At 36.4% G+C, this 13,046-nt stretch overlaps 1 protein-coding gene across 1 annotated transcript in view; it reads left to right on the top strand.

Moving 5' to 3' along the window:
* The window catches only part of LOC131041900 (nuclear pore complex protein NUP205), a 269,379-nt gene that overhangs the window by 218,675 nt on the left and 37,658 nt on the right, over nt 1–13,046 (top strand). The window contains exons 41-42 of the mRNA XM_057975129.2: nt 10,273–10,413; nt 10,530–10,630. Coding sequence (XP_057831112.2) covers nt 10,273–10,413; nt 10,530–10,630 — 242 coding nt within the window. The remainder of the gene's footprint in view (nt 1–10,272; nt 10,414–10,529; nt 10,631–13,046) is intronic.

Raw genomic sequence — 13,046 nt, 5'->3', positions numbered from 1 at the left:
TAACTGTTGTTTCATTCTGAGGCTGGATTGGAGCAGTAGACTCCAACAACATTTCTCACCAAAGTTTTTCCCACATTGGGTTTTCCTCGTACATCCGGTGTTGTGTGGTGCATTCCTTGTGTGTATTTGATGACTAGTGTTTTCATTACTTTACCGGTTGCACACACATAGTTGGAAATAGTTTGAAACCACTGATTCACCCCCCGTCTCAGTGACCAATATTAAAGCTAAATGTGAAATATTAATAAAAGGCCCCTTTGGGGACTTGGATGCCACTTAGTAGATATAAGTGAATTTGATTTAATATTTGGAAGGCAAAGGAGGAAAGGGTCAAACTTTTTGGGAAGCTATGAAAGGTAGCTTTGGTGTTCATTTTGTTTATGTTGGATTTGATATTTGATATTGTTCTTGTTCTTGGAGAAGACTACACTTTTCAGGGTTTGTGAGGATGAAATGCCTTGTAGGCAACACTCTCCATGTTGAAAAACACAATCTGGGGAATATCTTGGATTTTTCACATAGAGTGTAATGTACCCAACCGTATGGTACCCAAATTTCCACCGCACGTCCGAAACTGCAACAAAATGGAACTCCAATTGGAATTCGCAAATACAAAGAAAATATCAAATTCACCATACAGACGACTATGCGAAACTCGGCCTTATAAAGAGCTCCGGGAAGTTTCTCGAAGGGTTACAAGCAGGCCGACAATAGTTTATTATTTTATTAATTTGGGCCCCTTTATTTAATAATTAAATTAATTAATTAATAAGTCCTTATGATATTATTTAAAATTTAGGACCACTTAATGAATTAACTTAATTAAGTCACTTTATTAAAATTGGGGACATTACATAGAGATCATAGCTAGGCTTTAACGGTGTTTGATATCTTCTTCTATTTAAAGAGCTTCGTATTTTCAGAGATTGTTCATGGTGGCTGATTAAGAAGATTTTTCAGAGTTTATTCCACATCTTTTGGTTTAATTTTTGCTGGCCATACTTTCCCAAGAAAGTTGTACTTGCTAGAAAGTGGCATTTTGGACTCATAGAGAGGTCACTTGTGGTTTGAGGAGGGTTTTTCAGCATTTAGTTTGTTGAACTTTCTTGCCTATCCTTTGTCAAGCTGTCATTTTTGGAGCTATTTGGTGTGGGCGACTAGGGTCTGGAAACCCTTATTTGCAAATGGGTATGTTAATTTAATGTTTGTAATCAGATTTGATCATCTAGGTATTGTTGTGACATTTTCATACATCGCCCCATTGCAAAAAGGGACCCCCACTTTTTTGCTTTCTAGGTAGATGTTTTGCTTAGATTGCCTTAGTTTGGCAGTGATTTCTTCAGCCTTTAACCTGTCTGTCAAGGTTGTGGTGAGTTAAGGTCAAGGTTATCAAAGATTTGTCAAAATGTCAATTTTATCAAAGAATGCAAAAGTTGTCAAATTGCAAGGGAGTCATCTGGAATGCTAAGATGTCCAAGTGTTTGCAAGCTAATGTGAATTTTGTGATGAATGGGTGAAAAGGCCCTATGGAAATTAAATCTCCACTCTTGAGATTTGGATTAAGGAATGACAATGAAAATCTAATTTGTCGCTATGGAAATTGAATTTCCCACCTTGGAGATGAACAAGCTATGCGAATTTGAACAAATTGAATGAGGGAAATCTATAAGAATCAATTTGCCCCTATGGGGGTCGATTTTCCACCTCTCCACAAAGATCAAATTACCTATGGAGGGTTACGTCAAAAGTAAGGAATTTAATAGGGATCAAAAAGTCCCTATGATGTTCGATTTTCCACTCACAACATGAAGAATCAATTTCCTAAAGGGGATTGCAACAAAAATAAGAACAGAAATAGGGATCAATTTGTCCCTATGGAGGTCAAATTTCCAATCCTTAAGGCATTGAAAAAAGTAAGTAAAAAATTCATATGGACAAATCAAGGAAAGTTAGGAATCAAAAAGTCCCTATACACATTGATTTTCCACTTAGCATCTGAAGATCAAATTACCTATGAGAATTCATGACAAAAATAATGATTAAATTTTGTCCCAATGCATATGGATTTTCCACTCCAAGCTTCAAAATCAACTTACACATCGGGTGTTACATTAAAAGTAAGGACATATATTAGGACAAAAGTAGGGACTGATTTGTCCCTATGGAGGTTGAATCTCCACTTGACAAAATACCTTGCAACCGTTGGGCAAAATATAGGGATTATAAAAAAATTCCCTATGAGGTTTTGAATCTCCACCGAGGAAGAAGGCTTGCAAAGATTGTATGGGAATTTTACAAGAAAAAGCCACTGTAGAGATCGAATTTCCGCCTGAAAGATAATTTTGCAAACATCAAATGAAATTTCTAAATAGTCGCTGTTAAGGTTGAATTTCTACTCAAAGGGAAAACGTTGCTATAGGTAAGGTAAATTTCATAGGGACTAATTTTGTCCTTATTAAGGTCGAATTTCCACTTGAAGGTAAAAGTTGCCAAGGTAAGATGAATCTTCATAGGGACTAACTTTGTCCCTATCCCTATTGGATTTCCAGCAATGAGCAATCAGAATTTATCGGATTTCCACCAATGAGCAATCAAAATTTCCACCAAGGAATTAAATTTGCTAAGGTAATGTGAAATTTCATAAGGACTAAATTTTGTCCCTATACACATCAAATTTCCACCCATGAGCAATCAGAATTTGAAATGACATTTATCCTTGTGCGTTGCAAGCTAAGTAGGGACAAAATAATCCCTATAAGGTGCGATTTTCCTCTTTGGGAATTTGACTTAATCACAAAACAAGCTGAAACATATGGGGAGATGAAATAGGTCTTGACCTAAACCCAAGCATGTAGACTCATAAGTGAAACGTGTGATAATAAGTCTTGACATAAATTCTAACGTGTGTATTGGATCAAAATGTGCAAGGATAGGTACTAGCTCAAACGTGTAGACCTAAAATAGGATGTAGGTCCTAAAACAAAACACATGGCTTCAAATCAAAAGGTGTGAAGTATGTAGAAGCTAAATTAAAGCATGAAGACCTAAATCAAACATGTGGAGAACATAGGTGCTAAATCAAAATTGTTAAAGGAGGCTTAAAAATGAAGCGTTTAAGGGTGGTCCTAAAAGGCAAGCGTATGAATCAACCCTATACCTAAATGAAATGTGTGAATGTGGACACAAGTGAAACTTATATAAGGGGAATAGGTCTTTAGCTAAACTTGAAACATGTGGTGAGATACAAGATAGGTACCGGTTGGATTAAAATGCATCCTCACAAAACATGTAAAGAAGGGAATCTATTGAAGTGTATAAGATAAGGACCTGACCTAAATCAAGGTGTGTAGTCCTAATTTGAGCCTTGACCTAAACTTAAATGTGGAGATATGGGACCTAACCCAAAATGTGTTAGGGAATGGATATAGGTCCTCACAAAGCGTGTGAACCTAAATTAAGGTCCTAATCTAAATTAAATGTCTAAGGTTAAGGCCAGACCTAACATGAGGTGTATGGATTCCAAAAGTGAAACGTGTGTGTTCAATGTGAAGTATGTGACTCATAAGGACTGACCTAAAGGGAGACCTAAAGCATGAAGTGTGGGGGAGGTTTGTATTAAATTGAAGTCTGACATGCTAGCATACAAATCAGACCTATGGTGTGAAGGAATCAGAGCTGAGACAACTTCCTGTTATCTAATTGGCAATTAGGGTGAATTCCGTCAGTTAGTAAAGATATTTCAATGAAATTTGGGTAATATTTCAGCAGTTTTAAGCAGGATCTTGCTGTGACTTTTATCAGACTATCAGAGATGATCAAATGAATGGCAAAATTCTCAATCAAGGCAGAATTACAATATCCCGAGTGTTTAATGCAAAGATGGAAAGCGAGAAAGGTGGACATTCACATTCCAAAAGGAGGAATTTAAGAAGGAAGACACAAGTGTAAAAGACAACACGAGCTCAAAGGATGCAACTTAGAGTTGGGCTTGTATCACCAAAATCTATATTTCATCAAAACTTTCATGAATATCAAGAACCACACCAAGGAAAACTCAACATAGAGCCCTTCAAGGGCATGCAAGGGAGATTCATCAATAGCATGTAGAATTTTGCAAGATGAAGAAAGTGCAACTACAGCAAAGACAACTTTAGAATTTAGCACATTTCAAGGAGCCGATAGAGAACTTCAAGATATCATAGCATGAACGATACTCCAACAGCATGAAGAAGTTAAGTTACACATTCAACATAAGAATTGAATGCTAGGAAGGATCAACACATTGAAGGTATGGAGTTGTGGTTGAGGAAAGGACTTTGAGTGGGATTCAAGACATTCAAGGACTTGACATTGCATGAAGACTCAAGACATAACAATGTGGAGAGGCTCTACAGTAGTACGAACAATTCAAAATCCCACCCATCAAGAGGAAAATATATTTCAACGTAGGAAGAAGTCAAGGATTGTCCCATGACATGGAGAATTCATCAAGATATGCTAAGGAGAAGAATCAAAAACCTAGATAAGCAAGAATGAAGAAGAAATTTTACATCAATCTTGAATTCAAGAATCAAGGCGAATTCAACATGAGGAATCGCAAGGAAATCAAAGAATCTTGGTTCAAATTCGGGAGGATGAGGATACAACAAAGTATTATACATCAACACAAATGCAAAACAAGGAATTCCAAACATTACTTAGGAATCAAAGTTTAGGACACGGAGTTCAATCATATCAAAGACATGTTCAATATTTCAAGATCGAGGAGCATCAAGGAACAATTTGAAATATTGAGTATCAATAGATATTGCTCAAGGTATCAACACTTCTTTGTGATGATCTACATGTAGCTGATGTGGCGTTGTAGTCATCACCAACCAATCAAATTCTTCCAAGTTAGTGCATCCAAGTTCGTTAGCTGACTCATCTTAGGAAAGAGCAAGTGAGACAACACTACATTAAATATTGTTTTTATGTACTTAACCAGTTAACCTCATCACTCATTGGGCTGCATTCAAAGGAGGACACGTGTCCAAAATCTTGTAATTATTTCATTGGTCAAGAAAAGAGTTTGTTATAACAAACCCTAATTAGGGTTTTACTGTACAATCGTGGCCATTGAATGGAGATAAATCTAAGCCATTGAATTGTATTGAGAGCACTAGAAAAGGCTCAAATCTCTCATTGTAAAGGTAAATTTTTAGCAGCCAGATAATTAGCAGTAGAGTAGAATAGCAGGAGGAAAGAAGGAATTGTTTCTAAGACTTGTTGATTTTAATACATGATCTTCATTGAAGCATGGTGGATTTCTATGTGTAACGTCTACCTGTTGCATGGTTTCTTGTTACTTATTAAGTTTTAGTTGAAGTTCATTGATTAGATGGATATAAGTTATTGTGAATGATTAATGATGAAATTTGCATGTTCATACTAGTATTTTTCTGATTGCTAAATACTTTGCGTGGTCAACTGAACTCTCTACATAAGCGTAAATTTGATTGCCACTCACCCATTGATATGCATCACATTAATGGTGTCGATGTTGTTGATGTTGATTTGAATATAATTTGCTTACCTTAGAAGATCGCACTAGCTTTGTGGAGTTGTCCTTTGCATGGCAAAGTAGAGTCTAGTAGAGTTTTACTAAGTCATTCATAGTCTCTTACATTCTAGGAATAGATTAGTCTCTCTAAACCTGTAATATCCCACTAATTTTTTTTTTGTTTTTTTCAGGCCAATAGCAATTCATCCACAACAATTAACCCGTTAAGGTTAGAGTAATAAGCAAAACAACTAAAAGGGAACACTTCCACTTGTTCACCGAGAGCCCAGACTGGGAGGGTGAGAGCATACGGTGTTGCGGGGATCGTCAGCATCAATAAACAAACTGAACATTACAACTGCATGGGCGGCAAGCCATCCCCTTCTGCTTATCCAGCAGGATAGAAACTAAACTTCTTGGCGGTGAACCGACCAAGGGAAAGATTACAAGAAATAGAAGTTCAATCACTCTACCGCGTATTTCAGCGGGAGGACATTACATTAACAATCACTCTACCGCATATTTCAGCGGGAGGACCAAAACATTGAACTTATCACTCGACCACTTATTCAGCGGGAGGACATTACATTAAAACATCACTCTACCGCATATTTCAGCGGGAGGACTATTTACCAAAGAAAACTGAATTACAAAACTGAGAAGGCGGCAAGCCAGCCTCTTCCACTTATGCAGTGGGAATTACAAATAAAAGCAGATAGAATGGGATGCTCAGTACTACTGAAACAATCCTTACAATATGGAGATGAGATGAGAAGATTAACTGCAGATTTCTACACAATATTGTAATTTTCTGTTACACTGCTCTGTAGGCTGAAAGTACAGTTCCAGCAGCCCATGAAAACATGAAAATACTCATAACTCACTCAATTTTTACCCGAATTGATTCAAATCAAGCCCAATCCCACTGTACATCCAATACAATGACAACCAATCACAGCCACACCCCAAACAACCCTTTTTTTATTTTGCACGCATCCCAATGCAACCCAAAAAACCCACGCCTAGACTAGGAATTTCGATTTTGCATAATTAAATCAATACTCAAACAAATGTGCTAAAAACTTAAAAACTTATTTGCCAGTGCTGGGAAGGAAGATAGGAATAATACCCATAACTATCAGACGCTCCAGCAGAGAGATGTGAGCAAAAATGTGTTTCAGCCACAGGCAAAACCAGCAAGTCCAGAATCGTTGCAACACCAAGATGTCTATGGCAAAGCTCTGAAAATGATAGAAGAATACAAGGCACAGCTAGGTACTGTATTTCAAGTACGAAACCGGGTAGCACTAGGGAGACGCACTCCGAAGCCTCAAGTTCTGTCGCCAATCCGGCAGCATAACATTACAGATTTTCAAGATGGTGCAAATGGGAACCCAAGCCTCATATTTATAACTTCATTCTTCAAATCCAAATGACATCCCTCCAAATTCCACGCTTGCATTTGAATTTCATTCCACTTTCATGTGGACCCAAGTGTAGCGCCCAACTTCCTAAGTCAAAAGTCACGCCCAAGAGAGGGGAGGACCCACGTTGGACACTTAGGCACAAAATGGCGATGTAAAGTGAAATTATATCCCTTTTTTTAAAAAAATATTTCACATCCCATAAAATAACTGAATTTCGCCCAAACTTAGGATTAAACAGGCATTAATCCCAAATTTAATAAACCAGTAGCCAATAAATAGATAAATTAAATATTAACCTTAGGAAAGGAAATAATATTTAATTATGTTGCAAATATCTCCCGCACTAATTATTATCACCTCCAAGATGAAACTGAGCCCAAACGACCACAAACTGCTGCAGAATTCAGACCCCTGTCTACTGCCAAAAATAGAAATGTGCCACCCAGCCACTTACTAAAAATAGTAAGTCAAGAATTAATGCTCAGAAAAATATGATCATCGCGTCCAGAGGCAAAGCAAGGAGTGCTCGGTCGGACAATGGCACCAGAACGGTCATCCCCTGACTTACTAAAAATAGTAAGTCCTCGTTTCATTGATGCTAGACCTTGATTACTCATTCTACCTAGCCTACGGGTCTCAGGAATAGGCTAATGGACCTCTGAAGGAACATCAGTGAGAAGGGGACATTACAAAACCCTTCTTCCTTTTATCCTTTATTTTGAGTTCAAGTTAGGAGAAAAGCATCACAAGATTGCAAATCAGATGATTGAGTTCCAGTCACATTGAAAGAGTTCTAATCAGAGTTCAAGTATAAATGTAAGTCCTCTTTCATCTTTGTGATTCCAGCAAATCACATCACAATCAGTGAATCTATTCATGTATATGGTCAAGACCTGTCTATCGGAACCTTGGAGTCGTCTTGGTTGATCACATAATTTAGCATCCGAGAAGATTTTGTTCAAGAGAGTTTAAGATACCTTGGTAATATATTTTGTGTATGAAGTGCATAAAAAACACATCAACAGGTATCTCCAGTATTATATCTGCATTGTACTTTCAGATTATAGTTGATTTGAGCTTTGAAAATTGCAAACCATTTCATTGTTATCTGCTATTATAAATATGCAATCTATTGCAGTATATTTCTGCTCTTCTGTCTCTTCTATCTTATCCATCAAACATTCTCAAAACAAATAAAAAAACAAGAAAAAACTCAAGGCAAAATAGGGCAGCATACTACAGTTCTTGTGCTTGCTCATTTCTGAGATGCAGCAGGCTTTAGAGATAGAGTCAAAATCTTCAGATTATGTTAGATATGTTGTTCTAAAAGAGAGAGGCAGCTCAATTGTATATCATTTAGAAACACTCTATAGATCCATACAGAAGTAGATCATGTGTGACAGCAAATTTTATGTATTGGTTCAAGCACTCAAACAATGAACATGCTAGATTCTTTGTAAGGAAGCAATCTTTCATATTCATTAGCTGCCACATATTATTTTTAATTGACAATCCAAGATTCAAGAACAATGGCACCTTAGATGGGATTTTTACAGTCAACCATTTTACCTTGTCATTAGGCATGAAAAGGGGATTGCTGATGTGTTGAATAGTCCTCCTTCCAAGGTTCTGCGTATTCTTGATACTGGATTGTTGCATATGAAGTTTGGAAATCAATCTATTCACATGTCCACATTTTAGGCCAATTTTCATATTCTTATGATAACCCATATGGGGAAATCATCTCCTTTTGTCAATTATGCATTAAGAGAACCATCTATGGCTTTCTTAATTATACATTAATTATTAATCTTTAGAATCATGGATGCCTTGAAAGCAATGGAGTTGTTTTTCCAATATATACAGTGTCGCTTTGACGTACTCATCACTGTTGTTTTGGATTATGATTCCAAATTTTGTGACTTTTGAAATACTGAATGGAATTCTTTAGGTTGTTATTTAATATTTTCTACATTCTTTCATTTATAAACTTATGGTCTATTCAAAGTAGTTAACCACTTCTTGGTTCCTGCACTTCACATCTATAATTGCTGAAATAAGCAGGAGGACTTATTTCTATGTGCTGCAGCATAGCTATAATAGCTCTGTCCATGTATCTTCATGGCATCCTCCTGTACCAAGACTTTTGTCCCCATAAGATTCCAGTAGCTCTTCCCACAGCTTATGTATCTAATCAACTAAATGATCAAGATAGTGCATTGTCTTCTGTTTAGTCGTCTTTTGTTTAATATTTCTTAAAAATCAATGCACAAGTTGATGCTCTATTGAAGACTTGTGCAGAAACAAGGTCAAATTGATAATGATTGACATAAGAGTTTGTCATCTTTTTCAACAAAGATTTATATCTCGGCAGCATCACAAGGTCAAACAGCCTTATGGTATTCAAAAAATCGACAAATGTTTTGATGTTGGGTCTTCCTTCTCAGCTTGACATGCATGATGTTGTGAATGTGAGGCAACTTAAGCAATATGGGCCAGCACATTTGGAGGAATTAATTTGTATGTCTCCTCCCATAGGATACAACTCTAATTTTCAGACACCTTCAGACGAATGTACTCTTTTTGATGCCGGCAAACAACTTCTCTGCCATTTACATAGTTAGCCACAAGGGCTTCTGTCCAAATCAATCTACGTGGATTTCCCAATCATCTTTTTAGCAGGACTTTTCATATTTACAGCACAAATGGGAATTATTTACTCTGAAGCAGGGACAAAATAATGAGACATAATCATATAGTGTATGGTTTATTTTAATTTTATATTCTTGATACTTCCACGTATCTTTATACATCTGTCTTATTGTTGAAGTTTTGTCATTATACAAGCTTATTGTAGACATCTTCTAGAAGCTTCCTTTCTCTTTCTTCTATTAGGAGCTTTCTTTGTGAAGAAGCTTTGTTGTATATAATTGTTCTCTATATACACTTTATACACCTAATACAATAGAATGTACATCATTTATTGTTTCTGTTGATTCCTTTATGTTTTTATCTTGCTTTTAGTTGCACTCGTATCACTTAAATCAGTGATTTTTACTGAATCTTTCATTCTGAAAATTTTCATATGATGTTTTTTTTAAGCACAGTTGCATACTTTATTATTGATGCTATATTTCTGTTAGATTAGATTTTATATATGTTGTTTTAATAGGTGGTTGCGGTAAGCAGCTGATACTCTTCTTTAAGAAAGGTTATGGTCTGTGTCTATTACTTTAGATTATAATGCTTGATTGATATTATGGACAGTACTACTTTCCGATGATTGGAATTTTTTAATGGCAGATTATGGATGGAGTTTTTGTTGGTAATTATACATTTGGTAGACAGAGACAACCAACACTAAAGCTGGTTGCTAGCCTTCTTCACCAGGCAACTACAGATTTGGAACGTGCTGTAGAAGAGAAGTGTCTCCTCTTAACTAAGGTCTGGGTGGTTGCATATTTTCTTTTATTTATTGGGTTTTAGATTGGAGAGTGGTGTTTCATATTTCATTATGCCATATTTTTGCTAAGATCATGTCCTTTTTTTGGTATTTGAAGATTCAAGATGTAAATGAGCTCTCAAGACACGAGGTTGATGAAATACTTGAGGCATATGGCCGTCAGGAGTATTTATCAGCATCTGATAGCATCCGTAAAAGGTAAAGACTAAATTAAATCGGGTAGTATGGAATGGCACCATGGCATACTTTGCATATGATCATTTAGAAAACATGAATGGCAACTGGATATCGTAATACCTCTATATATTATTGGATAAAGCTAAATTCTCTGTGCTTTGTAAATCTTCTTTGATGCTTTAATGTTGTATTAAGATGTGAAGATTTACTACAAGTTGTAAATAGCCAACAACTTCAAGATCATTTTCTTCCATTATATAAGTCAGGACCTTTTTTCATGCCTCTCTCAACTCTGCCATTGCTTACTTGCTGCCACTCTTATTGCTTTTATCAATGAAAAATTATGTTTTTTATTTTCTACAAAAATGTGATTTTTACGTCTGATAAATAAAAAAATTGCTTCTTAAAATGCATAAATAGTAAAATTTTTCTTTATCAAGAAGTGAAGTTTTTTTATTATTAAATATGGTATAGTGATTACCATGTGTTGATGGCTCTTATAAACTGGTAGATCGTTGTACTTGGACCTGGTAGAGCTTGGACTGACATAATCACCATGACCATACGAGGAACATATAATATTAATCGTCAAGAGGCCAATTTGATTGTTTCTCACAATATTATCATGACTATCCTGGCCTGGAAACATATATCAGTAAACAAAATGTATACAGCTCTCCATAATTGTAATGTCCCCTCTTGGAATCTCCCTAATTTAGGCCCTAGAATAACAATTTTGGCTCAAGTCTAAGAAGGTAATTTATTTTTAACTTCATACAAATTATCAAATGTAATGCATGGTTCAAAGTAATCGTAGTTTAAGTCCTACAATAATCATTTAGAAAGTAAGAAGTTAAAATAACATTTAAATTTATAAGTATTAACATTAAACCCCAATTTCCATGATTTCATATAACAATGTAATGTCCTCAACAAATGGATACCTAATTTATGCCCTAAATAGAGTAGAATGAGATTTAGAGATACCTGGTAGTCTGAATGAAGCCTTCTAGACAAGTTAGGAGTTATAAACATTATAAAATACATGATTATAACAGATCCTAAGAACTAATTTGAGTAAAGCATGAATTCAGTTTAAAAGAACTTAGTCATAGAATAGGAATATGATAGGATGACCAAGTGTGGTGCCCAAGAAACCCTCTATCCTAGGCTCAAGGGCGTCTTAACCCCCTTGACCTCATGTGGCCCATGCCATCAATGAGGTGGCCTACCTAGTGAGGCATCCTTTCAACATTTTCCTCCTCTTGTCATACCTGTCCTATATTCCATGGTTTACGTATTCATTCAGCATGAAGAAGGTATGAGGGCTGTTACAGTAAGGTGCCCAGGAAGTCTATTCTTCATAGGCCCAAGGGCAGCACCTTTGTACCCCCTTGGCCTCATCGGACTCCCTGGTCTTCAACCTTTAGGTGGCATGCCTACAAGATAACCCCGTCACTGTTTTCCTCACTGTGATTCCTCTCCTTCGATCATACTCAGAAACTTTCTAGAACAGATTTACTGTACTATTCCACATATATGAATTCAATATATTATCAACAAGGATAACTCAGAATTTGCTAATATTCAACATGCGCAGAAATACTTAAGAAATCAGTGATATATTACATTTGCCACTGTGCATAAGTTTATTATAGACATGATTGTAGCATAGGAAATTCGTACCAGGTTTGTGTGACCAGGTTACTGCCTGAAGTCTTCCTTTTTTGCTTTCTTTATTCCATCTGATCTTCTTGTCAGATGTTTCTCCTTTTTGAGATCTTTATATCTCCTCTTTGGGAGTTGGTGAGTCACACCCTTTCCTTATGGATGTCGTGAGTTGTTAAGGAAGTGTCCTTTGTTGGCGGCAATATTGTACACAGAAATAAAAATAGTTAATTAAGCTGTAATTGTGTTGGTTAGTTGGCAACTGAGGGGTGGCAGTTGCGGTGCGACGGTTGGCACTCGCACCCCCTCGGTATCTTTATATACTTCCGAATGTAACTCGTGAGGGAAAAAAGGACGATTAGGAATGGAATAACATCTCTTATATTACATCTGATATCTATGGCATTATTATTCTGCATTACGTGTTTTATCTGTGCGCTTTAAGTTATTCACCCGAGAGGGTAAACATCCTTTGCTGATCGGTGCCTCTTCTAAACTTATTATTTAATCCTTCCATTTTACCCTCTCAATCATATTTCATTATCGATGAAACTACTGTGAATAGACATAGATCATTATGTATAATTACCTCCTATCCAACCTAACTTGCTACCAGTTTGAAGACATCATATCTAGGGCCGATACCTGAGGGGAATTGTGAAGCCATATGTTGTAAGACAATTCCCAAAATGATCAAGTTTGACTGGCATCATGACTGGGATGTGATAGTCCCCATGCATACCACCAAAAACAAGGGTGTTATTGCCTG

The sequence above is a fragment of the Cryptomeria japonica genome, chromosome 1 (genome assembly GCF_030272615.1).
Source record: "Cryptomeria japonica chromosome 1, Sugi_1.0, whole genome shotgun sequence".
Taxonomy (NCBI): domain Eukaryota; kingdom Viridiplantae; phylum Streptophyta; class Pinopsida; order Cupressales; family Cupressaceae; genus Cryptomeria; species Cryptomeria japonica.
The sequence above is the reverse complement of the archived record's forward strand: the minus strand, read 5'-3'. Positions and strand labels throughout refer to the sequence as shown.